Below are 27,064 nucleotides of genomic sequence, written 5' to 3'. Positions count from 1 at the left end.
TGCTGTGAGAGAGTGTGGCAATTCCTCATAAGTTAAACAGAATGCTGTCTGACCCAGCAATCCCATTCCCATTAAAATATATACCCAAGAGTATTGAAAACAAATGTTCAGACCAAAACTTATACATGAATGTTCATAACAGCATTATCCACAATAGCCAAAAGGTAACCCTAATGTCCATCAACTGAGGAATAATCAAAATGTGACATATACATATAGACATATGGAATATTAGCCATAAAACGGAACGAAGTACTGATACATACTACAACATGAATAAACCTTGAAAACATCATGCTAAGTATAAGAAGTCAAACATAAAAGGCCACAAATTGTATGATTCTGTTTACATGAAATATCTAGAATAGGTAAGTCCACAGAGACAGAAAGAAAATCAGTGGTTGCCAGGGCCTGGAAGAAGGAATGTGGAGTGACTTTCCTAATGGGCACAGAGTTTCCTTTTGGAGTGATTAAAATGTTCTGGAACTAGAGAGTGGTGATGGTACATTGTGAATGTACTAAATGGGACTGAATTGTGTACTTTAAAATGGTTGAAGGTACATTTTATATATATTTTACCAGAATAAGAAAAATAAACCCAAGATAGTAGTCAAAATTCAAACAAAAAAAATTAAAAAAATAATTTAAGAAAAGCTCAGCTTTAACTGGTGGTGAAAGTGGTTCTAATATCCCTCTGACAAGGAAGTACTGGGGTCAGGGACATCAGGAAAATAGAAGACCCTGATTTTCCAACAAAGAGGCCCCTGACACGTTAGCCTTGGCAGGATGTGGTTCAGTCTCCATGGAAACGGGGCTCAGAGACTGTGCAGTCAACAGAAACTACTTTTGTTGTCCAAGTGGCCTGACTGTCTCTTCTCATTTGGTTTAGGTTGAACTTACTGGAGGAACAAATGTAAATAAAGGTGCTCAAAGGAGAAAAAAGTTCCAGTAAGTGATTTTTAAAAACAGGTATAAATGACTTTTTGCTGAGGAAAGGAGAAATGTTCCTGAATACCTTGCCTGAAAGCATCATTCCTTGATAATCATATTATCATAGCTTCCTATGAAAGTGTTTTTGTGAAATGTAATGCTATGGCTTGAGTTCTACTGAAGGGATGGAAGAAATACAGTTATGAAGACTTTTACATCTTTTCCAAAACTGTTGTTAAAGACAATACCCATCATGTTATTCAATGCCTCACCATATAAAAAATTTCACACTAAAATTCAATGCCAGGAAAATATGTCTCTCTAGACAAACTGACAAATTTCCTTTCTTCAGACAAGAACAACTGACCTTGCTAACAGGAAGCTCAGAGCCAAAATGCTCACATAAAGTTATTATTTTGCCTTGGGTTCCTGGCACAATTGTCTTCCTTCTTCCTCCTTCCTCTAGGATTCTTATTGCTCTAAATTTTGTAAAAAATGATTTTGCTATATACATGTTTTACTGTAGGGCATCTCAAATCCCTTTTGGAAATAATGACAAACATTAGAAGTAAATGAATTACTAAGTATCAAAGGAAAAGAAAATCAAATAAAATGCCTGCCTGCCTACCCAAATGCCTCCTGTCCCCAGTGGAAAGCAACATAAATGGTAATGTTACCTGCAGGCCGCTGGGTTTGATCCAGACAGTCACATTCTGGGCATAACTGCGTTTGTTTTTGGGCTGCAGGGGGAATGGGCTCTTATTGTCATCCTCGCCATAAGGGTTTTCTTTAGCATCTTAAAAGAAAAGACATTCTTGAAATGACATCTGGCAAAACACAATCAGTTACATTTCCAATTAGACTAGAAGCTCTTTGAATCACTCAATCTTTGATATCCTTTCACTTTGTTAATTAAGAAAATCCATTAACTTCAGTCAGGTTGGAGAACCTGTTCTTAATAGAAAGCCACTGATGTAGGAGGCCCATTTAAGTGAAAAACAGCTTAATGTTTTTAAAGAAACAAGCTTCACTTATCTGATTTATAAATTAAGGTCAAAGGATAAAACAAATACATATTTAAAAATATATATATATACACATACACATAGACACACACATATATACTGCAATTCTATATAGTCTAACCCAGTGCTCTCCAACTGAACTTTCTGTATGATGGAAATGTTCTATATCTGTGCTGTCTAATGTGGTAGCTACTAACTACTGAGCACTTGCCCTGTGGCTAGTGTGACTGAGAAACTGAATTTCAAATTGTATTTAATTTTAATTAAATTTAATGTGGCCAGTAGCTACTGGATTAGACAGCATAGGTCTAGGCATTAAAATAATTAAAAAGGAAAACTATATATAGCCAAATTAAGGTAAAGGGCAAGACAAGAAATACTTTTATTGGTGAAGCATACCCCAATATGGCTTATTAGTTTATTGCTTCCAAAAATGTAAAGCCACATTGGTTTTATAGCTACATGAACAAACAGGGTTTGTCTCTGTACCTGCTTCCTGAGTCTATGAAACTGCCACAAACTTATAAAACACGCATACTTCTAATGGTGTATTTGGATCTTTATTATTATTACCACCTTCTGGTGTAGACAGAGCGGGAGTCATTTTCCTACAAGTTCAGAGAACTTAAATCTCTTGCGCAAACATTCGTGTTGAAAAATGTAATTAAGGCCAGGCGCGGTGGCTCATGCTCGTAATCCCAGCACTTTGGGAGGCCGAGGTGGGCGGATCACGAGGTCAGGTGATCGAGACCACGGTGAAACCCCGTCTCTACTAAAAATACAAAAAAATTAGCCGGGGGTGGTGGCGGGCGCCTGTAGTCCCAGCTATTCGGAGAGGCTGAGGCAGGAGAATGGCGTGAACCCGGAAGGCGGAGCTTGCAGTGAGCCGAGATTGCGCCACTGCACTCCAGCCTGGGCGACAGAGCGAGACTCCGTCTCAAAAAAAAAAAAAAAGAAAAATGTAATTAGGCCAGTCTGTCTAACTGAGCCAGACATTCTCTATCCCTGATTTGGTCATTAATTGAAACACCTTGATACTGGACCAACACTTCCTTTGTCAACCCTCCTTAGCCCTGACTCCTCCATAAAATACTGGCCCAACTCTCCAGATGTATTTCCATTAATATTTGTCAATATATAAACCTTCTGAGTCAGGCTAAGGTCCTACAAGTCCTTTCCCACACAACAGTTCTTTTCCAACTTTCCTGCTATTTCTATTACTCCCCACTGCCTAGAATGCTCTCCCTTCTCATTCACTCATTTACTCATTCACTTATTCATTCATTATCTATAGTAAGACCCCACTACTTAGCAAGCACTGTGCCAGGATTTGTGCCTAGAGAAGACACTTTTCAGCCGCAAGGAACTTACAGAATAAATAATATTTATTAAATTCCAACTATGTGCCAGATACTTTACATATTCAACTTCTCTCTTTACAGCAACTCTAGAGCAAAGATGTTACTAGTCCCATTAAAGATGAGGAAACTAAGGCACAGAGAGGTTGGACTAATACAAGGTTTCACAGTGACTCAGTTGGGCCTGCTTCCAAAGCCAACACTTTTTCCACCATTCAACACTGCTGTTCCTTACCTATCCAAACTTACCTACCTATATTCCACGTCCAGATCCTATCTTATCCCTTCCATGAAATTGTTTCAAGTTTTTCTGGCAGATAATGGTTTTTGTAGACCCTTTTATCCCCTAGCACTTAGTATCAGTACCAAACATTTCAACATCTAATCAGAGCCTATTTTGTACTGTCATTAGTTGTCTGGAGCCTATATGTGGTAACTAACTGGCTTAGGAGACAGGAAATATTACATTTATGAAAGAAGAAATCAAAAAAAGATAGTATAAACAAAAAATAAAAGTTATAAGATAAATTTGAAGATACAGAAGACAGAACAAAAATTTTTAAAATGGGAAAATGGGCAGAAAGATAGAAAATTACAAACACAAATCACAAATATATGTTCCAGAAAAGGAGAACAGAGAATACAGAAAGAGGAAATCAAAGAAATAATTGATCTTCCCAGTACTGAAGAACATGAATTGCCAGATGGAAAGGGTCCACTGAGTGCCTAGCAAAATGAATGAAGAGACCAACATGTTCTGAAATTCAGAATACCAGGGATACAAAGAAGATCACCAAGGAATATGGAGAAAATACAATTCAGGGTCAAAGGTGTTTGAGTCACCACGGCGCTAACTTTCTGTAGCAACACTGGACTCCAGAAGAGACAACAGAGTAATGCTTCAAAACTCTGAGGGAAAATGACTTCCAACTTAGAACTCAATTCCCAACCAAACTATCATTAAATATAAAGAATGAAATAAACATATATATATTTTCAAAATGTACAAGATTTCAAAATATTTACTTCCCATGTACCCTTTTTTTTCAGGAGGAGTTATGAACAGGAGATCCATAGGAGAGATGTAAAGGGGAGACTCAGGACGACACCTATGCAACAGGTCTGGGAAATAACCATACCATTTATGAAGCAAGAGGATAGGAGATGACACTAAGAAAAAAAAGGAAACTGATAAAATACCTGAAGAATGTATTTTACTTAGGGAGGAATTAGTTATATAGAAAATAAGCAAAGAAAAAAAATAACTGGGACTGAGCTAGGGGACAAAAAGTTGCAAAACAAAGGAAATACAAATTGGTATAGCTTAGCTGTAAATAACATTTACATCATCTAACAACAACTGAATACTGATTTAACCAAAAAGAACATTATAACTATATTGGGAGGATAGTAGGAGGGAAAATGTGCGTCTTGTGTAGGTGGGTGGGAGATGGCGGTGTTAATAGAGCTAAATATTCATCCTTTAAAAAGTAAAAAAATGGTATCTAAAATGGGGGAAAACGGCTGGGTGTGGTGGCTCACACCTGTAATCCCAACAGTCTGGGAGGCTAAAGTGGAGGATTGCTTTAGCCCAGGAGTTTGAGATCAGCCTTGGCAACATAATGAGACCTTGTCTGTAAAAGAATCAAAAAAATTAGCCAGGCATGGTGGCATGCACCCGTGGTCCCAGCCACATGGGAGGTTGAGGTGGGAGGATCACCCGAGAGGTCAAGGCTGCAGTGAGCCAAGACTGTGCCACTGCACTTCAGCCTGGGTGACAGAGTGAGACCCTGTCTCAAAAAATAAATAAAAAGTAATAAGACAGGAGGCCGGGCACAGTGGCTCATGCCTGTAATCCCAGCACTTTGGGAGGTCAAGGAGGGTGGATCACTTGAGGTCAGGAGTTTGAGACCAGACTGGCGAACATGGTGAAACCCCGTACCTACCAAAAATACAAAAATCAGCCAAGCGTGGTGGTGGGCACCTGTAGTTCCAGCTACTGGGGAGGCTGAGGCACGAGAATTGCTTGAATACAGGAGGCAGAGGTTATAGTGAGCTGAGATCATGCCACTACACTCCAGCCTGGGCAACAGAGCAAGACTCCATCTCAAAATAAATAAATAATAATAATAATAAAATGGGGGAACCCCTGACAGAAATAGGGACATACCTATATTATTTAGAAATGTAAATAAGGCTGGGCACAGTGGCTCACGCCTGTAATCCCAGCACTTGGGGAGGCCGAGGCAGGAGGATTACTTGAGGTCAGGAGTTTGAGACCAGCCTGACCAACAACATGATGAAACCCTGTCTCTACTAAAAATACAATTAGGCGGGCATGGTGGCTTGCGCCTGTAGTCACAGCTATTAGGGAGGCAGAGGCAGAAGAACTGCTTGAACCTGGGAGGTGAAGGTTGCAGTGAACCAAGATTGCACCACTGCACTCCAGCCTGGGCGATGGAGTGAGATGTCTCAATTAAAAAAAAAAAAAAAGAAATATAAATAAATACCAAAAGAAACAAATAAGTTTTAAAAAGTAGTTGTCTCTAGGAACAGAATTGGGAGTAGGAGGGATTGGTACAAACAATAGTGCTATTTTGCATGTTTTGCTCAACAACCCTCTGAGGTAGGTTTTATTATTGTTATTTGTTATCATAATTCCAATTCCGAGACTGCTGTGAGAGTTAAATGAGACGGTATGCTCACTGTGTCCAGCACAGTGCCTGGCACAAAGTTAAATTCATTATAATATTAGCTATTATTATCCACACTGAAAAGCAGAACAGATCCAGGAGGAAAAAACAACATGAACACAGGGCAGAGTGAACAGCAGTTCAACTGGAATAAAGAACAACTGTAACAAGCCAAGTGTTGCTATGTTGGAAGCCAGATCAGAAAGGAGTCTGAATGCTACTACTATCTTAGATTATAGATAGGCATCTTTGGTGAAAACCATCACAATAGTCTAGTCAGAGGTTGGCAAACTTTCTGTGAGGGCCAGACAGGTTGGAGTGCAGCGACGCAATCAGGGCTCACTGCAGCCTCTGCTTCCTGGGCTCAAGCGATCCTTCCACCTCAGCCCCCTGAGTAACTGGGACCACAGGTGCATGCCACCACGTCCGGCTAATTTTTGTATTTTTGGTAGAGATAGGGTTTCACCATGTTGGCCAGGCTGGTCTCAAACTCCTGGACTCAAGTGATCCACCTGCCCTGGCCTCCCAAAGTACTGGGATTACAGACAAGAGCCAACACGCCTGGCTGAATATTTATCATTTCTTTGTGTTGTGAAAATTCAAAATCCTCTCTTCTAGCTGTTTGAAAATATACACTAAATTATTGTGAGCAATATTCACGCTACAATGCTATAGAGCACTGAACTTATTCCTCTCTAACAGCTGTAACTTTGTATCTGTTACCTCTCCCTATTCTCCTCTCCTCACTACCCTTCCCAACCTCTAACGACCATGATTCTAGATTCTACTCTCTACTTCCATGAGCTCATTTTTTTTCAGCTTCCATATATGAGTGAGAACATGTGGTATTTATTCCAAGTTCATTTTTGTACACAAAAACTCAAAATTTGTGAACCACTGCCCTGAGCAATCTCCCTCATTCTCACCATTTTAACTATTTGTGATAGGCTTACAACCTAAAATTTTATCTCCAACTCTGCCCTCTCTACTAAACTTCAGACTTCTACAGAATTGTCTCTAGGCACCTCCACCTATATCTCATAGGCATGAACTCAACATAAACAAAATATGTTCTCCCCAAATTTACTCTTCTCTCTCTATTATCTATTTCAACTAATAGTACTACCTTTCACCCTGCAGCCCAGGTCAGAAACCTGGGGTCATTTTTAACACTTCTCTCTCCTTTATTTTCATATCCAAACGTTATTGATTCTACCTCCTAAATACATTTTACCCCCAGCTATTGCCACGGTCTGGCTCTCATCTTCACATTTCCAGGACTAACACAGTAACTTTCAGCCACAGGTCCTTGCCTTTTCAAATCCACACTCAACAGAGATATCTTTCTAAATACAAATTTATCTCTCACTTGGATTATGGCCATATTGTACAACTACAGGGGGCGCCAGCCCCTAAAATATAGTTTCCTAACTGGTATCCCCGTTCTCACTGTAGCCAGAAGGATCTGATCATATTACTCCTCTTCAGTGGCTTCCCAGTATCTGCAAGATAAATTCCTGGTTCTTCACATTTCAGACAAGGCCTGCTCCACTCTAGCTACTACCAATCTCCAATCTACCATCTGCCCCCCCACACCCATTCTCACATTTTGTGCCGCACTTCCTTTTCTTTCTGTATGTGTTCTGCTTGCCCAGGATGCCCTTTCTTCCCTTCATTAGCTCAGCAAGTTCCTCCTTTTCTTCAAAACTCAACTAGGGTATTTCTCCTCTGTGAAGATTCTCCTGAGTCCTCTAGGCAGAGCTCATCATCATCTCCTCCACGCTAACTCTAATTTGTGCCAGTCTGTGATCATTCCACTTTCCACTAGACTTTGAACAACTCTAGCTAACTCTTTTATCCCTTAGGCTTGGCACAGAATAGGCTGCTTGGTAAATGTTCCTGAAAGTGAAATGGGCCCAGATGAGTCAAAGATGACTCTACAGTTGGAACCTGAGTAGCTAGTAGCACAAATGACTTAATCAAGAGGAGGAAAATCAGAAGGAGGAATAGTTTGAGGAGAAAGGGGTGCGGGACCATAGGTCTGTAACAAACAGCTAAGCTTGAGACTGTGACAGAATACCCAGGTGTAGAGATCCAACTAGGAACTGGAAATATGATATGCAAATTCTAGGGAGAGATCAGGTGAGACTAGAGTTATAGATTTGGGAAATGTGAAGTTATTACAGCTTTTAAAATAACCAAGGGAGAAGAATAACCAAAAAGAAGGCAAAGAACAACATGTTGGAAACCATGAGGCAAGGGGAAGAAAAGACAAAACGAAGAGAGAAAGAAAAGTCTGCCAAAGAAAAAGTCAAATCGGTACCAGAAGCAATGTCAGGAAAGCTACAGAAAAAAAGTTTCAAGAAGAAGGAAAGATTACATTATCTAGGAATGACAGGAAATTACTTGAACTATAGTACACCAAGAAAAAAATTATGGAGATCAGTTTTTCACTCTAAGCCGCTGAAGAGTTTGCATTTACTTAAAGCAATCTAAAGGTTGATTTCTCCTGAGCTGTAAAATTTAGGAGTTCAAACATCAAACTCTCTTCAAGTTTTCCATGTACACATCCAGCATCATCCGAGACCATGGCATACCAGTAAGGGAGATCAGTCAGTTCTCTGACTGCACAGTCAGAGACATTGAACACAGCAGAATGAAAACAAAGTCAAGATAAGTAAAATCTGATCTGGATTATACCTGAAATAGGACCCAACTGTGCCATTTTCCCTAGCCATGGGAGAGGTTCTGGGCCAGGCTCAAAGAGAGACATCATGAGGTTTGATTTCTTCTTGCTGTCAGCTTGGGAGTAGAGCATTCCATGCCATTCAGGACTAGATGGAGAGAAGATGGAAGATCAGAAGAACATCAAGCCTGAGACTGTCAAGTTAAATAAGTCTAGCCTGTATTTTTCTCTTGACAGACACAGCCTTCAGCTTTGAAATCAGGCACATTACTTTTACCAAAGCCAAATCCTAAACCTGAAAATGCATACTGCTGTCCCCTAATATTTCCATTCTTCTGGGACATTTATTATTATTCAGGTAAAATTATGTGGATATGGAAATCAAAAGCAATCTTGAAAGAAAAAAATCACAAAGGGCAGCAAGTAGCTGGAGAGGTGATGAGGAGGGGTAAAGGCTGTGACCTACAGGTCCTGTCACCTGCCTCACTGAGTCACTCACAGCAGCACCAAGAGAAGCTCTTCTACCACAGGGCACAAGGCCATCATCCTGTTATGTAAGAGAGACTCTGTCCCCAGTTTCTCAAAGGGTCCCAGATGATTCTCATATTCAGACCAGTACAAGTAGTTTGGGTGCCAAGAAATATAGCAGACTAATACCTAGGAAGATCTGCATTCCTCTTTTTGGACCAGCTAATTTTAACTGTAGCAGAAATGGAGCCATGCTTCCTTTAATTAATCCTAACTCTTGATCTATACCAGCCAATCCCAGGTAGTGGCCAGAAAATGATCAGTGACCTCCTTTTTTCTAACAATATGTATTACAGAAAGGGAAATAGATGGTTTTGCAGATTTTGAGACTTCAGAAAATGTAAAAGCTAACGGGGTTTCCTCACAGGGAAGGAACACAGCAGAATGATTATGAGTAGGCTCTGGAGTCAGAATGCATGGGTAAGAATCATGACTCTTTCATTACTAGCTGTGTGATCTTGGGCAAGTTCCACAACCTCTCTAAGCCTCAGTCTCCTCATCTATAAAATAGGGATAATGCTGATACCTCCCATGTAGTGTTGTTATGAGGGATTAAATGCGCTAATGTATGTAAAATACCTAGAGGAGTGCCTGGCACATAATAAAATGCTCAATTTTATCAGCATCTTTTTTTTTGTTTGTTTCATTCTATCCCCTCATTTTACAGATGAGGAGCCTGTGAATCCTGCCTAACATCCTAAAGCAAGTTAGTAGCATTGCTATAACCAGAACCCAGGTATTCTAGATAGGATTAGAAAGAGGAAAATTGCGAAAGGATATAAAATAAAGGCAATGTAATTAAAAGGCTCACTCCACACTTATTCTAGGGGATGATTAAAAGAGTAATTTAGAAGGTAATAGCAGCTAGGCACTGTGGCTCAGTGCCCGTAATCTCAGCATTTTGGGAGGCCAAGGTGGGAGGATCCTTGAGCCCAGGAGTTCAAGACCAGTCTGGGCAACACAGTGAGACCCCACTTCTATAAACTAAAAAAAAAAAAAAAATTAGCCAGGCATGGTGGTGCACACCTGGGTCATGGCTACTTGGAAGGCTGAGATGGGAGGACTGCTTGAGCCTGGGAGGTTGAAGCTGCAGTGAACCGTGATCATGCCACTGTACCCCTGGGGGACACAGCAAGACCTCGTCTCAAAAAACAAAACCAAAAAAAAAAAGGAATGTAGTAGCAGGTAGGAAAAGTGTGGCAGGAAAAGGAAAAAGGTGACAAGGACCTTTCTATTTCTTTCAGAAAAGTCTGCAAAATACTTCACTTTGTAAAACGATTTTCCCTTTCATTCAACCAAATGTAAACAAAGTTTCCTACCCTAATTGAACAATCGCTACCATTCCTTCCACTTTTAGGCTACCATGGAGCAGGACACAAAAGTTGGGTATTTTGCCTGCAATCTGATTGGCTGAATTTTCATCTTCATTGTCATCAGTGATGCCAGTACCCACCTCATCACCTTCTGTGAAAAAAAGAGAAAACAGGTCAGACTGAAATTAACTACAAAAACCCCAGACCCCAATTTATAATCTTGGATGTTTCTAGCCTTTAAGGGATAGTGTAGAGTTCTAAGGGAATATTATAACAAGCAGGAAAAACTCATTCCAGTTTTCCAATGTCTACATAAAAGTCAGTTTCCACACATTATATGAATTCTATTTATATAAAACATCTAGAATAGGCAAATCTATATATAGAGAAAGGATATTAGTGGTTATTTTCAGTAGGGGAAATGGGGGGAGGGGTCTGGGAGTTGATAGTTAAAGGGTACAGGGTTTCTTTTTGGGGTTATAAAAAAGTTCTCAAATTGATTGTGGTGATGGTTGCACAACTCTGTAAATATACTAAAAACCACTTTAAATGGGTGAAGTATACGGTATGTGAATTATATCTCAGTAAAGCTTACACACAAAAATCCGTTTTCCACAGTTCCACTAGGATTTTTAGTTAGATGGTATCTGGAAGCTTCAGCCACCCATTTAAACGGAATTAGATACTGAGATGTCAAGTGCATTCATAACCAACAGGCTTAGGGCAGCACATGCATGTGAGTCCCCAAAGGTAAACAATGATTACTCTATAAGCTTTTTGACTGGATTCTCCAGGTTCTCTCACACTCTGCTGACAGATGAATCTTCCTACAATTAATTTCCCTCTAAAAATATCTGTCTGCTCTGTTTTGTTCAAAGACTTTCTAATTCAACAGGAAGAATTTGCCCAGTTTAGCTCGACAATTCAACAGCCCTTACAACATGGCCCTATTCTGCTTTCCCATATTTTTCTTTTTCTTTCTTTCTTTTTTTTTTTGAGATGGAGTCTCACTCTGTCGCTCAGGCTGGAGTGCAGTGGTGTGATCTCAGCTTACTGCAAACTCCGCCTCCTGGGTTCACGCCATTCTCCTCCCTCAGCCTCCTGAGTAGCTGGGACTACAGGCACCTGCCACCATGTCCGGCTTTTTAATTTTTTTTTATTTTTAGTAGAGATGGGGTTTTACCATGTTAGTCAGGGTGGTCTCAATCTCCTGACCTTGTGATCCACCCGCCTTGGCTTCCCAAAGTGCTGGGATTACAGGTGTGAGCCACTGCGCCTGGCCACCTTCCCATATTTTTCTTTTCTCTATTCCCCTATATAAATGGTTTATTTTGCTCAATTTCTTTCTTGGCAAGTATAGTGGCATGCAGAATTCCCCAGGGCCTTAGAAATAAGGGAAATCTGGCTGTTCTCTGAGAATAATAATTATCAACAGTGATTATAAAGTCGTCTGTGGGTATATATCAAGATTCTGTCTGTGAACGTGTGATTGGTTATAGAATATCCAATACTCCAACTGAGATAATCTGGGCATAAATGCAATGTGGTCATTACTCAGTATGTGAAAACCTGACTGACTACATATATTTCTTAGAGAAAGCTGATAAATATAAAGTGGATGGTCAGCTTAAAACAGAGAAAAAGATAATTTTAAGGGTAGAACTAGGATTTGAACCTGTAGCCAGTCAGGGACAAGAGCTCCTGCTCTATACCCACCACAGCACAGTGCCACCCTTGAAAAAGACAATTTTAAAGAGCTAGAGTCTAGCATTCTCCAGAGAGATGCTGAATTTGGGGAGATGACTTTATAGTTCCTAAAGATATATGCTGCAGTAAAGAGGACTCACAAGGGCCTGGATTCACCCATTCATTCAACAATATTTACTGAGTTATCTACTATGTGCTGGGCACTAGTAGAACAAAGAACAGATGTGATTCTTCTGTGTATAAAGCTGTATTTGACTTGCACATTTATCAAGTAACCTTCTGATAACTACTTAAGCTTTCTCAGCATGTTACTACTAGGAAAGGCAGAGCCCTGGATGAGGGACTAAGCATTCTCATCTCTAAAGAGGACCTCCGCTGTGAATTCACAAACCAACACACAATAAATATGTGTAAACACGTTTCTACCATGTAAAGCAGAATTACTTTTTTGATATATTAGGCAATATTCCATTTTCTAAAATCCAATTCTGTAACTATTCCTTTCCCCTAAATTCTGCAAAATGGTCTATCCTACTATCTAAGATTTAAGAATAACTTTAGTTAATAAGATGCTTCAGACGTATCACTGGAATAGGAAAAGAACTCACCTTTGTTAAGTGCTATAGGTAAGACCAGATGTCTGGACAGAACTGGGGGACTTGAAATATCAGCTATATCAATAAATCCCACTATTTCCAAATCTGAAATGAAGGAATCAACATAGAATTAATTCATTCTATGGAAAAGTACATTATTTTCTGTGTATTAGATTTCAGAAATGCACTGTTTAGGTTGGGGTTTCAAATATGATGACTGAGAAAGTTATTAGATTTGTCTATGGAGTTGTCTAATAATTTGCATTTTAAGCTGCTCAGGAAATAATGATAACTGTCATTTATTTAATGAGTCTAAGTTATACGACAAAATCAGCTAGATTTTATTTTTATAAGGTTAGGACCCCAGCCAAGGCAAAAACTGTGTAGTCAGGGATGTTCAGGTCACCAGGGGGCGTCATAGTCAAACACTTCCACAGCAACTATAATCAGCCTTTGAAGAATAAAGCTATTGTATTAAAAACATCTCTCTGAGAAAGAACTGTATTCTCTACAAAACTAGGGTAAGCAGTCTAAATATGACAATGATTTCTCTGCTTTATAGAAGCTGTAGTAAAGACCAAAAGTATTTGTTGAAAACTTAAAATAAATAAAAATAAATGTTGTAACGAAAAGAACTTAAAAATTTCAATTATATAAAAACTTAAAAAACAATAAAAATTATAAAGAAGAAAAAGTCACTCATTATTCATAATCAAAGGAAATCTCTATTAATATTTTATTGATGTGCTTTTCAGTCTTTCTTCTAGATTAATACCCATATTTTCAAAAGAATTTTTAAAAATCAGAATCATGGTGAACACCTTATATTTCTTTTCTCTTTTTTTTTTTTTTTTTTTTTGAGACGGAGTTTCGCTCTTGTTGCCCAGGCTGGAGTGCAATGACGCAATTTCAGCTAACTGCAACCTCAGCTTCCCGAGTTCAAGTGACTCTCCTGCCTCAGCCTCCCAAGTAGCTGGGATTACAGACATGTGCCACCATGCCTGGCTAATTTTGTATTTTTAGTAGAAACAGGGTTTCTCCATGTTGGTCAGGCTGCTCTCCCGACCTCAGGTGATCTGTCCGCCTCGGCCTCCCAAACTGCTGGGACTACAGGCGTAAGCCACCATGCCCGACCATATTTCTAATACATTAGGAAGTGTGCTTCTCTGGAGATTTGCTGTCCTTACCTCCCTTAGCTGAGCAATAAATGCAGCTAGATATTTTTCATTTGAGTAGAAAAAGGTCTACTATATTTTAAAGTAGTTTAGCTGCAAGAAAGATCTTCCACTAAGAGTTTATATGGGAAAGAAAAGACCTATTCAAATTTACTCATCGAAAAAGGATGGGAAGGAAGTGGAATCTAACTGTTATGAAGGCAACAAGACTTTTGGTACAGCTTAATATACTGCTGTCTAGTCACAGTAGAAGAGATGGATGCCTTGCTTCCAGATAGCCAGAAGCTAAAGGCACAAAAAGTAAAAAGACTGTTCACAGCCCCTCACTCCAAAACTCCTTAAAAATCTGTATACCTCAAACAGTGAGCATTCACTGAACATTTAATTCTAATCATTTATTGACTGAACAATTACCTATTGGGCACCTACTAAGTGTCAGGTACTATGCTGGACATCAAGGCTGTAATGGTGACTGAAACACTGATAATATCCAGCTCTTAAAGGTTTAACATGCACCTAACATTCAAGGAGTCCACCCACCAATAGGAAGCAAGTTTCCTCTCCACTGCTCCTTGCTATTTTTGACTCTTCACTTTGCCAGTCTCAGTTAAGCATAGTATTAGCAACATGAACCAGGTAAAAGCTGTGGTACATCACTTTCTTTCAGTCATAATATAAGCAGCAGGGCTAGAAGAGTACACTGTATCAGATCCAAGAATTCCAAGACCATCTGATTGATTCTCCCTACCTAGCCAATAAGAACTAGAGGAAGACTTCCCAGGGTCACATAGCAAGAGTCATACTGCAAAGTATAGAAGCTAGCCCTTCTTATATGACCTTAATTATGATACTAATTAAGTTCAGTATCTCTATTAAGAATCACCTCAAAGATTTCAATGCTAGTGAATACAGCTATGATTTCCAACTCTAATAATTCGTGGTTATAATTATCTAGGATTGGAGATCAACTGATGACCTTACCATAAAAGACCAATATTCTGCCACCCCTTAGGTAATGAATCTTCCAATCCAAAGTGCTGATGACAACAGCACCCTAGTACAGGTTGAGTATCCCCTATCTGAAAATCTGAAATCCAAAATGCTCCACAATCCGCACCTGTTACACATGCATGAAGCTGACATGAAGCTCAAAGGAAATGCTCACTGGAGCACTTTGGATTTTCAGATTAAGGATGCTCAATCACTAAGTAAAATGCAAATATCCCAAACCCCCAAAAATCTGAAATCTGAAGCACCTCTGGTCCCAAGCATTTTGGGTAAGGAATACTCAACCTGTATCACAATATGTATTTCTTTTCAACCTTCCTAGACAGAGAAGAGAGTAAAAATCACAAGTCAGAAGAAAGTAAGGATAACAGAGAAACTAAGAAAGAAGTTTTTTTTAAAAGTTACCTGTGTTAATGACTTTAGGGATAGGATCAATTTCTTCATCTACAACAAAAGGTTCTGGCCTGGGGAAGACTTGTACATCAGCAGTTAGGTGGCCACACTTGAGAACAGCATGGAAAGGCGTATATGCCAGATCTATCAGTTTTCTAGAATATGATAATAGTTATAGGAAGAGCAATACGATACATATAAAGTTAATTTTTCAGGACACAAGGGTTGGTTTCCCTTCAAGTTGGTTCCAAAACTAAGATCTGACCATCTGTAAAAACAGAACAAAATCTGACATTTTTGGTGAGGAAATTTCAATTCTGAAAAGCCCAAGAGCAAGTTAATTTGAAATTTTGCTGAGTCATTATAAGGAAGTCAGTATCTACAGGCAGTATAGATTTACTTTAAAAAACCATTACTACCCATCACTTTATCTGAAAAATGTACAACTTGGGGAAAATGATATGACACAATTAGGAACAGTAAAACAGATAGTCTTTCTGGATCTCAAATTATAATACTGGATTGTAAAGAAGGCAAAAGAGCTCTAAGCATATACTCACCCAAACATAGACTGGACATTCTTCAAGCACAGGGGGCCATCAATAGTAAAAATCTGCCCTTCACCATTGTTTAAATCTATGAGACGTTCAAGGCATTCCAAGGAATCGGTGCTCTGGAGCTATAAAGCAAAACAGATGACCCTTAAAGTGGCTGGCACAAAATGCCAGATTATTCTCAGCACACCAAGGTCAAAGCCATTACAATAACATAGGCAATAAATAATGGATGATTTTTTTAACAGCCAATGTGAGAAGAAAATAACTACAACAATTTTGACTCAAGGTTACCAAAGAGGAATGTTACGTAAAATGACACAGATAGAGCTATCTCATTCAGGAGTAGTTTTGCAAAGATTCTCAGAGGTGACCACAGTTAGTATTTACACAGCATCTTCCCTCCAAAGTGTTTCTAACATCTTTTGGTGAGAACCATCATTATCTACATTTTACAGAGAGAAAAACTGAGAGGAAAAAAGGTTAAATCACTTTCCCAAATGAATGGGAAAACCAAGAATTTAAGTGTTTAATAAAACATATATCAGAATAATGTTACTTTACTCTTCTGTCAGTCAAAGCACACTCCTGTCAACATTTCTGGTGGAATGGACATAAGAATTCTTATATAAGGGAAATGAATAGCACCAAAAAGAACACCTTGACCCTTTATGCACCCATCAGCAGGATGGATAACTACTCCAGCTATATTCCCCAGATGGGGCAACACTCTGAAATTTCAAAGAACATTTGAGACCCAGAATCTTTTCAAATAAAATGACCAGCCTCAGCTGAAACCAATGGAGTTCAATGCTACAGTATATACAATATAGCACTAGTGGTATATATTGAAAAATAAACTAAGCTGTAAAATATGCCTAATCAAACTAAAAACTTAGCAAAAGGTATTACCTCCTCCAAATTCGCCATGCACATGATATATAACTTAGATGGGAAAGGAAAAGGTAGTGGAAACCTGTTGCTCTCACTTCGTTGATTTTGAGTGGCTAGGGAATGTCGTAGTGATCCTCTACCAATGCCAAGACAGCCGTCTGTCACCAGGACAACCTGTTTGTAAAAAGAGAGAGAGGAGGTTGTACATGAAATTACATATTTAAAGCAGTCCCATTTAGCAATGTTTTCACTGCTAGAAAGGGGCACCAGGGCTGGCTACGGTGGCTCAAGCCTGTATTCCCAGTGCTTTGGGAGGCCAAGGCAGGAGGATTGCTTGAGCTGAGGAGTTTGAGACCAGCCTGGGCAACATAAGGAGATCCCATCTCTAAAAAACTTAGAAAAAAAAATTAGCCAGGAGTGGTGGCATGTACCTGTGGTCTCAGCAAGTCAGGAGGCTGAGGTGGGAGGATCACTTGAGCCTGGGAGGTCAAGGCTGCAGTGAGCCGTGGTCACATTACTGTACTCCAGCCTAGGCAACAGAGAGACTCTGTGTTTTTAAAACAAAACAAAACAAAAAAACAGGCCTGAGATGGTGGCTCACACCTGTAATCCCAGCACTTTGGGAGGCCAAGGCAGGCAGATCACTAGAGGCCAGGAGTTCAAGACCAGTCTAGGCAACATGGTGAAACCCTTTCTCTACAAAAAATACAAAAATTAACTGGGCATGGTGGTGCATGTCTGCAGGCCCAGCTACTTGGGAGGCTGAGGTGGGAGGATCACTTGAGCCTGGGAAGTCGAGGCTATAGTGAGTATGCCACTGCAGTCCAGCCTGGGTGACAGAGTGAGACCCTGTTTGGAAAAACAAAATAAACCCTCAACCTGACCCCGCAAAAGAAAACCAAAAAAAGGCATGAGAAAATTTTGTGAGGTGCTAGAACCCCACTCCACATTATAGGATAAAGAATACTATATCTTAATTGTAGTAGTAGTTATATAGGTGTATACATGTGTCAAAACTCAGTGAACTGTATACTTAAGATCAATGCATTTTACTCTATTTCATCTAATAAAATATTTTTTAAAAGCTTATTTCTGAACACTTAAAAAAGGACAAAAACATTCATAACCAATTCTTACTTAATTGTATTAAAACTAGAACCCCAACTCTTAGATAAGAAGTCGGTACCTAACATACCAATGTCAAATATGGAATGAAGATTCAGTTCACATGTGCTCCTAGGAAGTACCAGCACAGTAGTCTGAACTTTGCCACTTTATTTTCAAAGATGACAAACTCTACGCCTGGTCAACTAAAATGACACCTGGTTAAAATATGTATTTATAAAGGCTATTTAACCAGAAATATATAAGATCTTTAAAATACATTCTTTTTTTTTTTTTTTTGAGACGGAGTCTCGCTGTGTCGCCCAGGCTAGAGTGCAGTGGCGCAATCTCGGCTCACTGCAAGCTCTGCCTCCCGGGTTCATGCCATTCTCCTGTCTCAGCCTCCCGAGTAGCTGGGACTACAGGCGCCCGCCACCGTGCCCGGCTAATTGTTTGTATTTTTAGTAGAGACGGGGTTTCACTGTGTTAGCCAGGATGGTCTCGATCTCCTGACCTCGTGATCCTCCCGTCTCTACCTCCCAAAGCGCTGGGATTACAGGCGTGAGCCACCGCGCCCAGCTAAAATGCATTCTTAATCAACCTGCAATTTGAAAAAACCAATAAAATATACCAACAATGGATAGTAATTGCAAAATCATTTTCCTTTTCTTCATTGCTTCAGAATGATCCTGTGGGGGACAGACTTCCCACGCATCCCAGGAGAGGATTATTTTTGCTCTCCCTAGCCTAGTCCGGTAACTTGATAATAATAGGCCATTAAGGCAGTATTTTTTTTTTGACACAGAAACTCACTCTGTCACCCAGGCTAGAGTGCGGTGCCATGATCTCAGCTCACTGCAACCTCCGCCTCCCAGGTTAAAGTGATTCCCCTGCCTCAGCCTCCTGAGCAGCTGGAACCACAGGCGTGTGCCACAACGCCCAACTAATTTTTGTATTTTTAGTAGAGACGGGGTTTCACCATATTGGCCAGGATGGTCTCGAACTCCTGACCTTGTCAACCGTCCGCCTCGGCCTCCCAAAGTGCTGGGATTACAGGCATGAACTACCACACCCGGCCCTTAAGGCAGTATTAAGTGGTGGCACTGTGTGAAATATCAAGATTGGCACTTACTGATAAAGCCCAAGAATGCTTAATAGAGGTCCCCTGGAAGCATGTCATCTTTTAGCATGACAGTCAATTGACTACAGGGCAATTTCCTTTTCTAGGTACCAACAATTGCTATATAATGATTTACCTCTGCCAGCTTTTTCAGATGCTATGGGATAATGAAATATTTCATGTAGTGTCAAAATGAAACAGACTTTACTAAATAATAAAGACACAGTACAGCTGTTTAAAACCTTGGTTAAGGCTGGGTGTGGCGGCTGACAGCTATAATCTCGGCACTTTGGGAGGCTGAGGCCAGAGGATCACTTGAGGCCAGGAGTTCAAGACCAGCCTGGCAAACACGGCACAACCTTGTCTACTAAAAATACAAAAATTAGCTGGATGTGGTAGTGCACTTCTGTAGGGCGTGGTGGCACACTCCTGTAGTCCCAGCTACTCATCAGGTGGTTGAGTCATGAGAATTATTTGAGCCTAGAGGCAGAGATTGCAGTGAGCTGAGATTACGCCACTGCACTCCAGCCTGGGCGACAAAGCAAGACTCTGTTTCAAAAAAATAATAATAAATAAAAAACAAAATCTTGGCTAAAAATTCCACTTTTTTGTTTTTTTTTTAAGACAGAGTCTCACTTTGTTGCCCAGGCTAGAGTGCAGTGGCATGTTTTCGGCTCACTACAAACTCCGCCTCCCAGGTCAAGTGATTCCCCTACCTCAGCCTCCCAGGTAGCTAGGATTACAGGTGAATGTCACCACACTTCGCTAATTTTTGTATTTTTAGTAGAGACAGGGTTTCACCATGTTGGCCAGGCTGGTCTTTAACTCCTGACCTCAGGTGATCTGCCCACCTTAGCCTCCCAAAGCGTTGGGATTACAGGCATGAGCCACTGCACCTGGCCAAAAATTCCACATTTAAACAAGTTTGTTTTATAGTAACTGATTATAAAAACAATAACTAGTAACAACCACCTCTACTACAATGTTTGTTTTTTTTTTTTGAGACGGAGTTTCTCTCCTGTTGCCCAGGCTGGAGTGCAATGGCCCAATCTTGGCTGACCATTGCAACCTCTGCCTCCCCGGTTCAAGTGATTCTCCTGCCTCAGCCTCCTGAGTAGCTGGGATTACAGGCATGTGCCACCATGTCCGGCTAATTTTTGTATTTTTAGTAGAGACAGATTCAGGCTTGGCCCCTTGCCCTCAGGTTACATACAGTATATCTCAAATTCAGATTCTTCCTTTTTTTCAAAAGAAGAAAATCATAAAAGTCAGAAGTCTGCATGATGCACAAGGTCTGGTTCTTAAAATCTGAATTTTTCCTCTAAAATCAAAGAAGAAATAGCAAATGAAACTGTGCTACCTGCTAGCTTTCAGTTCAGAAGATACTGACAACAAAACTTCATTTATTCACTGTGATGTTAGGAAATAAGGCATCCTATATGCATGGATTTACCAAAATAAGTAATGCCTATAAGCTGAGATGCCATAAAAAGCTTTTTTAATTTCTGAAAAGAAATTGATCAAAAGGCATTTTTTGACTTCTTTAGCAAGTATCCACTATATTTTATAAAACAGGGTGGTTTTCACAAGAAAAAATGTTTTTGTTGTTTTCTAAAGGTGAGTTTATTGAGACATAATTTACATACAGTAAAATCACCCTGTTTAGTATACAGTTCTATGAGTTTTGACAGTTGCATTCAGTCATGTAACCACCGCCACGAACAAGATAAAGAATAGTTCCAACACGTCCCAGATTCCCTCCTGCTTCTTTTGAGTCAATTCATACCTTTCCCTGACTCCCAGGCAACTACAATCTTTTTTTAAGACAGGGCCTCACTATGTGGTCCAGGCTGGTCTTGAATTCCTGGGCTCAAGTTATCCTCCCACCTTTGCCTCACAAAGTGCTAGGATTATAGGTGTGAGCCACCATGCCTGGCTATAATCTTTTTTTATTAAAAAATAAATACTAGTGATGCTACTGACATTACTGAGGAATCCTGTGTTTGACCCCATAATGAAAAGTCACACACCAGGGTCCAGCAAACCATGGCCCACAGGCTAAATTTGGCCCACTGTCTGTTTTTGTAAATAAAGTTTTATTTAAACACAGCCCTACCCATTCATTTACTTATTATCTATGGCTGCTTTCATGCTATAACAGCAGAGCTGAGTAGCTGCCACAGACACCTACAAAGCCTAAAATACAAAAAAAGCTTGCAGACTCCTGTTGTAGACTATTATTTTTCTTTTAGCAATGTTTCTGCTTTTTCCTTCAAAATATGCTACTACTTTTCAAAAGTATCTGTATAGAGCAAATTTCCAGTTATCTTTTTCTGCTACTACTCTGCTCTGATTTGATGCTAATGTGGCCTACTGTGGAGTCTAAGTAAAGAGCAACATATTTTATGTTTGTTTGTTTGTTTGTTTGTTTTTCCAACAGAGTCTCGCTCTGTCGCTAGGCTGGAGTGCAGTGGCGCAATCTCGGCTGACTGCAGCCTCCGCCTCCCAGGTTCAAGTGATTCTCCTGCCTCAGCCTCCAGAGTAGCTGGGACTACAGGTGCATACCACCACGCCCAGCTAATTTTTGTATTTTTAGTAGAGACGGGGGTTTCACCATGTTGGCCAGGATGGTCTCGATCTCTTGACCTGGTGATCCGTCCACCTCGGCCTCCCAAAGTGCTGGGATTACAGGCATGAGCCACTGTGCCTGGCTAGATTTTATGTTTTATACTCCTCACTTTTTAGACAACTCAGTTGAGATGGTTAAAAGTTTGCTGAATAACATGTTGCCTGGGCAACATGGCAAAACCTGGTCTCTCCAAAAAATGTAAAAAATTAGCCAGGTATGGTGGCATTTGCCTGTAGTCTCAGCTACTCAGGAGGCTGAGTGGGAGAATCACCTGAGCCTGAGTGGTTGAAGCTACAGTGAGCTATGATAGCTCCACTGCACTCCAGCCTGGGCAACAAAGTGAGAATCTGTTTCCAAAAATAAATAAAAATAAAAATAAAAATAAAATAAAAAAAAAAAAAGGTCTGCTGAATAATTGCATTGAGATAATGAAGACAGGCTATATTATACTGATGTTTATAATTTTATCACTCAAAATTATAATGATCCCTTCCAGGGAGCATAGTTCAAAAATTCCACTGTGAGCTCTTTGTGTTTTATATAACAGTACTAGTTTGCAATAAGTCAATTTACTAGGAGGATACTTTCCTTAAGGCATAATTTTGCTGCTTTCTGAACACATTAGTGTTGATTTAGTACCTTCACTTAAGAAGATACCAATAGTGTAAAATGTAGTTTGTAGAAATTACAATGCATGCTGTGTCACAGCCTGAAGAAAATCGAAGGACCTCAGTGGTTAATGTTGTTAACTTAGGGCAATGAAAAAGAATTGATTATTACCTGGCAAGGAATTGCACCACCCCATTCTTGCTGAACGATATTGCAAACACCAACTAATGCAGACTCCAAGCAGGTTTTGTCATAATCATCCATATTACTTAGTGCTTCCTTATTGAATAAAATATAAAATTGCTAGTTACTCTTTAGTTTTAATTAGCTATTAGAAAACAACATAAATTGTTCAAAGTATGAACATTACACAGGGGACACTGATGTATCTGAGAGCACCAAAGCATAGCTTCTTAAAGAAAAATGCTAGAACAGACTTCTTCAACTATTAAAGATAGTTAAAAGAATTCCATTTATTCTATCCTCTTATCAGGTAAGAGTGAACAGTCCACCAAGTTTACATTTTTATAAGTGGACCTTGAAGGAAAAAATTAAAAGGAACTTTTAAACACATCACAATAACAAAATCTATTGAATATTAACTATGTTCTAAATACCATCCTAGGCACTTTTATGCATTTAGCTATCACAATAACACTATAAGGTATAGATTATTAACTCTATCTTTAAATGAAGTAATTAAGGTATAGAAAGATTAAATAACTTTCCCAGGTCTCATGACTAAAGGTGGCAGAACCTGGATTTGTAAGTATGCAGTCTGACTTCAGGGCTCCTGGTCTAAAACATTACGTCTCACTTCTTATATAGCAATTCTCTAAATTTCAGAACTGCAGAACATCAGAAATCCTTAGTTTATTCACCTGTAAGAAAGTCAGCATATATACCAAAAGTTTAATATCCTTTTACAGGAAACAAAATTAAAAAAAATTTTTAAGTCAGTGTAATTTTTTTAAAAAAAGCTTTTAAGTTACTTAAAAAATCTGAGATAATAAAAGGAATTATTTAACAAAATTTTGTTACTTATATTAAAAAGTTCAAACTCTATTAATCCTGGATTTCTAAACCACCTAACAATTGTTAAACATTCAGTTTAATTCCACAAACACTTCCTTTTTTTCTTCTTTTTATTAAAAATAGAAACGGGATCTTGCCATGTTGTCCAGGCTGGTCTCAAACTCCTGGGCTCAAGTGATCTTCTCGCCTTGGCTTCCCAAAGTGCTGGGATTACAGGCGTGAGCCACACCTGGCCCACAAACACTTCTTGACTGCTTACTATGGGTAAGACACTGTGTTAGGCACTGCTGGAAATGTTATGAATATTATGATTTAGAGATGTTGTCAGAAGGTAAATTCTGACATAACACAGAAAATACCTTTGAAAGATAATATCTACCAACTGAGATTTAAAAATTATAATTTATTGGTATCAAAATCAAAGCTATTTGTTGGAAAGGAAATATCATTTTGAATTACTCTAGAACAAGAAAGGGCTGTTTTTTCCTTTCCTCAAGTTTTATAGGAGAGTAGAAAAAAATTAAGTGTTGAGCCTAAAGACCCTAAATTTTAGGGAATGGAACACTACATCCTGAGATGCTCACTTTTCCACAGAGAATTCCAGAAAACCAAGAGAGGAAAATAAGGGAACAACTCACAGCTCTAACTCATAGCTGTACCAAAGAAACAGTAGGCATAAGACTTACTGGTTGTGAATTCTTGTTGTTTAGCTACACATATTAAGTACTCATAGACTTATTAAATAATGCCAAAGTTCTAGATGTTCAATGCATTATAACACTGTTTTCCTCCCAATAAATTTAGACCCTGTACATACAATAACTTACTACATTTTGTACCTGTAGGGTATTATAATCTCTCGTGAAGGGGACCATCAACTCCCAAAGTGATGAAAAAACCACAAGTGCTGTAAATTCAAGCTTGTAATTTGTGGCCATGTGCTCAAACAGCATCGTTAAACCATGGGCTGCTAGGTGCTTACGCTGGTATTCCTCGGACCCCTCAATAGACACAGGTCGGGTCATGGAAAGGGATACATCCATTACCACCACTGTCGGCATGATGAAAATGATCCCAGTGTTCCCAATCAGAATGCAAACAGACAGCTATAAACAGAGAAATGCTGTAGAAAATAAATAAGGTCTTACATGTCATAGAGAGAAAAGAATATTTTTCACCATAACTTTAACTAACTTCCCAGAAGTTAGCAGAGGCAAACACCATTCAAGTTGAGGTGAGGAATAATCTGTAGAGAACTCAGTGAGAGGGAAGTGAGCAGCTTAGTTCATTGTAAGGACCACTCTTAGAATCACCCATTAAGTGACCATAAATAAAGGACCACCTAAATATATCAATTGGAAAAAAAAAAAAGCCCTGCTAAATTCAGGTAGCCCTTGACTTTCACACATTCGACTTTTATGCAACTTAATAAACTCCTACATCTCCTAACACTTAATTTACTGAAGAACATTTCTAGTTGTCATATGGTGGTGCTATTTGACAACCAACCATTGTTTTATGGCACTGTCACAACCTTTTTGCAGTATTAGTGCATGTGTTTAATTATTTTGTTGGTTGGTGCTCTTGTTTTAGTAAAATGAATGACAAATATAAAAATGAAAGGACTAGTAAAGTCATAAACCAAATTGGACAAATTGGAAATCATTACGCATAACAAAAGTAATAAACGTTAGCCTCAGTAGTATTCACTGTACATAAACTGGCCAATGGTGCTTCAACTGTGTATTTTTTTTTTTTTTTTTTTTTTAGTAGAGACAGGGTTTCACCGTGGTCTCGATCTCCTGACCTCGTGATCCGCCCGCCTCGGCCTCCCAAAGTGCTGGGATTACAAGCGTGAGCCACCGCGCCTGGCCTGTGCTTCAACTGTGAAGGAAAAGAACAAAATTAAAGAATATGTAAGGTCGGGCACAGTGGCTCATGCCTGTAATCCCAGCACTTTGAGAGGCCCAGGTGGGTGGATCTCTTGAGGTCAAGAGTTCGAGACCAGCCTGGCCAATATGGTGAAACCCTGTCTCTACTAAAAATACAAAAATCAGCCAGGCATGGTGGGTACTTGGGAGGCTGAGGCACGAGAATCGCTTGAACACAGGAGGTGGAAGTTGTAGTGAGCCGAGATCGTGCCACTGCACTCCAGCCTTCCAGCCTGGGTGACAGAGCAAGGCTCCATCTCAAAAAAAAAAAAAAAAAAAAAATTTATACAGCTGGAATTATCTCATGAAATTGTGTAGAAAAGTCAAAATGTACAAATGGAGTTATTCAAAATTATGGATTGAGAATTAGCATAAAGAAAACATTTTGGTGCTCAAAAATAAAAAAGTTTACAGATACACAGACCTGCTCATGGGTATACAGCCTGCTGCTACTCTATTATTAAGCAAACTGTAGTCTACTGACATGATGAAATATCATAAAACTATAAATAAATGACATATGTACTACAGATATCAGAAATACTTACAGAAAGCATGAGTAACTGAGAAAAGCAGGCCCCAGAACTGTATTATACACTGCTTACAACTTCATAAAAATCATAATGCATATATACAATTAGAGAGATTAGGTGGATATAAATAGATTAGAAATTTAATGTTCACAACTTTCTTTTTTGGGATTCACTTCAAAACATTTAACAGTAGCCAGACTGCTTTTTTAAGGATGGTACCCAGCTGCAAATGTGTCATATTCTAAAATTCCATTTGCTCTTTTTTTTTTTTTTGAGACAGAGTCTCGCTCTGTCACCCAGGCTGGAGTGCAGTGGCACGATCTCCACTCACTGCAAGTACCGCCTCCTGGGTTCACACCATTCTCCTGCCTCAGCCTCCCGAGTAGCCAGGACTACAGGTGCGTGTCACCACACCCGGGTAATTTTTGTATTTTTAGTAGAGATGGGGTTTCACCACATTGGCCAGGCTGGTCTCGAACTCCTGAGCTCGTGATCCACCCGCCTCTGCCTCCCAAAGTGCTGGGATTACAGGCGTAAGCCACCGCGCCCGGCCAAAATTCCATTTGTAAGTAGGCTGTTTTGAACTCAGAATACACTGGTTCATGGAAACAATGTTTACAACTCAGGTTGTAAGCATAAGCGTAAAAGAAGAAACTGAAAGTTCCTGAAGGGTGGTTCACTCGAGCAGTATAGGCCCGACTCAAAAAAAAAAAAAAAGTGAGATCCTGCACAATATTGGTTCAACTACACTATATTAGACCATAACATACGCTCACTAAGGGCAGGGACCATGCCAGATTTTGCCCATGATGTCCCTCAAAACTTATCACAGTAACTGGCACATAGTAGGTGCCCAACAATTTGATAACAACTAATGAACTACCCCCAAATCACCAAATATACCATATATTATTTAGCAAAATACATTATAAATGTTAACTCTGGACACCAGAAACACATTTCCTCTTCTCCTCATTCAAGCAGAGATATGGAGGACTCCCTCACCTCTGCCCAGCTCCTGCGGTAGTCCCATTCATGCAGGGAGGCCTTTTTACAAGCTGAGGATCATGAGGAGTACTGCCCTCACCCTCTTAGGAGAATGGGAGGAAACAGTTGACATAGACTTAGATCAAATACAAAAAAGCACTTTCAGCCCGTGAAATCTGCTGTTGACAGTGATGACAGCTGGCAGTCTTGCCTTCTCTGAAGACACCTCTGGAGCTGGCTCTTTCTCCCAAGTGAT

The 27,064-nt window shown here is 39.6% G+C and overlaps 1 protein-coding gene across 19 annotated transcripts in view; it reads right to left on the bottom strand.

The window, feature by feature from the left end:
• Positions 1-27,064, bottom strand: part of INTS14 (integrator complex subunit 14) — a 32,828-nt gene that overhangs the window by 4,298 nt on the left and 1,466 nt on the right. For 3 of the 19 annotated variants that reach the window (XM_055278110.2, XM_055278105.2, XM_063638930.1), the window contains exons 2-10: positions 24,197-24,463; positions 22,494-22,601; positions 16,879-17,034; positions 15,973-16,091; positions 15,425-15,567; positions 12,849-12,941; positions 10,540-10,684; positions 8,707-8,840; positions 1,608-1,726 (exon numbers count right to left, since the gene is read on the bottom strand). In XM_055278110.2, coding sequence (XP_055134085.1) covers positions 1,608-1,726; positions 8,707-8,840; positions 10,540-10,684; positions 12,849-12,941; positions 15,425-15,567; positions 15,973-16,091; positions 16,879-17,034; positions 22,494-22,601; positions 24,197-24,418 — 1,239 coding nt within the window. In that variant the 5' untranslated portion in view covers positions 24,419-24,463. Of the gene's footprint in view, positions 1-1,607; positions 1,727-8,706; positions 8,841-10,539; positions 10,685-12,848; positions 12,942-15,424; positions 15,568-15,972; positions 16,092-16,878; positions 17,035-22,493; positions 22,602-23,079; positions 24,109-24,196; positions 25,242-27,064 lie in introns of those variants that run through there. The other 16 variants (XM_055278109.2, XM_063638923.1, XM_055278118.2 and 13 more) reach the window with 14 other exon arrangements.

The sequence above is a fragment of the Symphalangus syndactylus genome, chromosome 5, assembly GCF_028878055.3.
Source record: "Symphalangus syndactylus isolate Jambi chromosome 5, NHGRI_mSymSyn1-v2.1_pri, whole genome shotgun sequence".
NCBI lineage: Eukaryota > Metazoa > Chordata > Mammalia > Primates > Hylobatidae > Symphalangus > Symphalangus syndactylus.
This window is presented reverse-complemented; position numbering and strand designations above follow the sequence as displayed.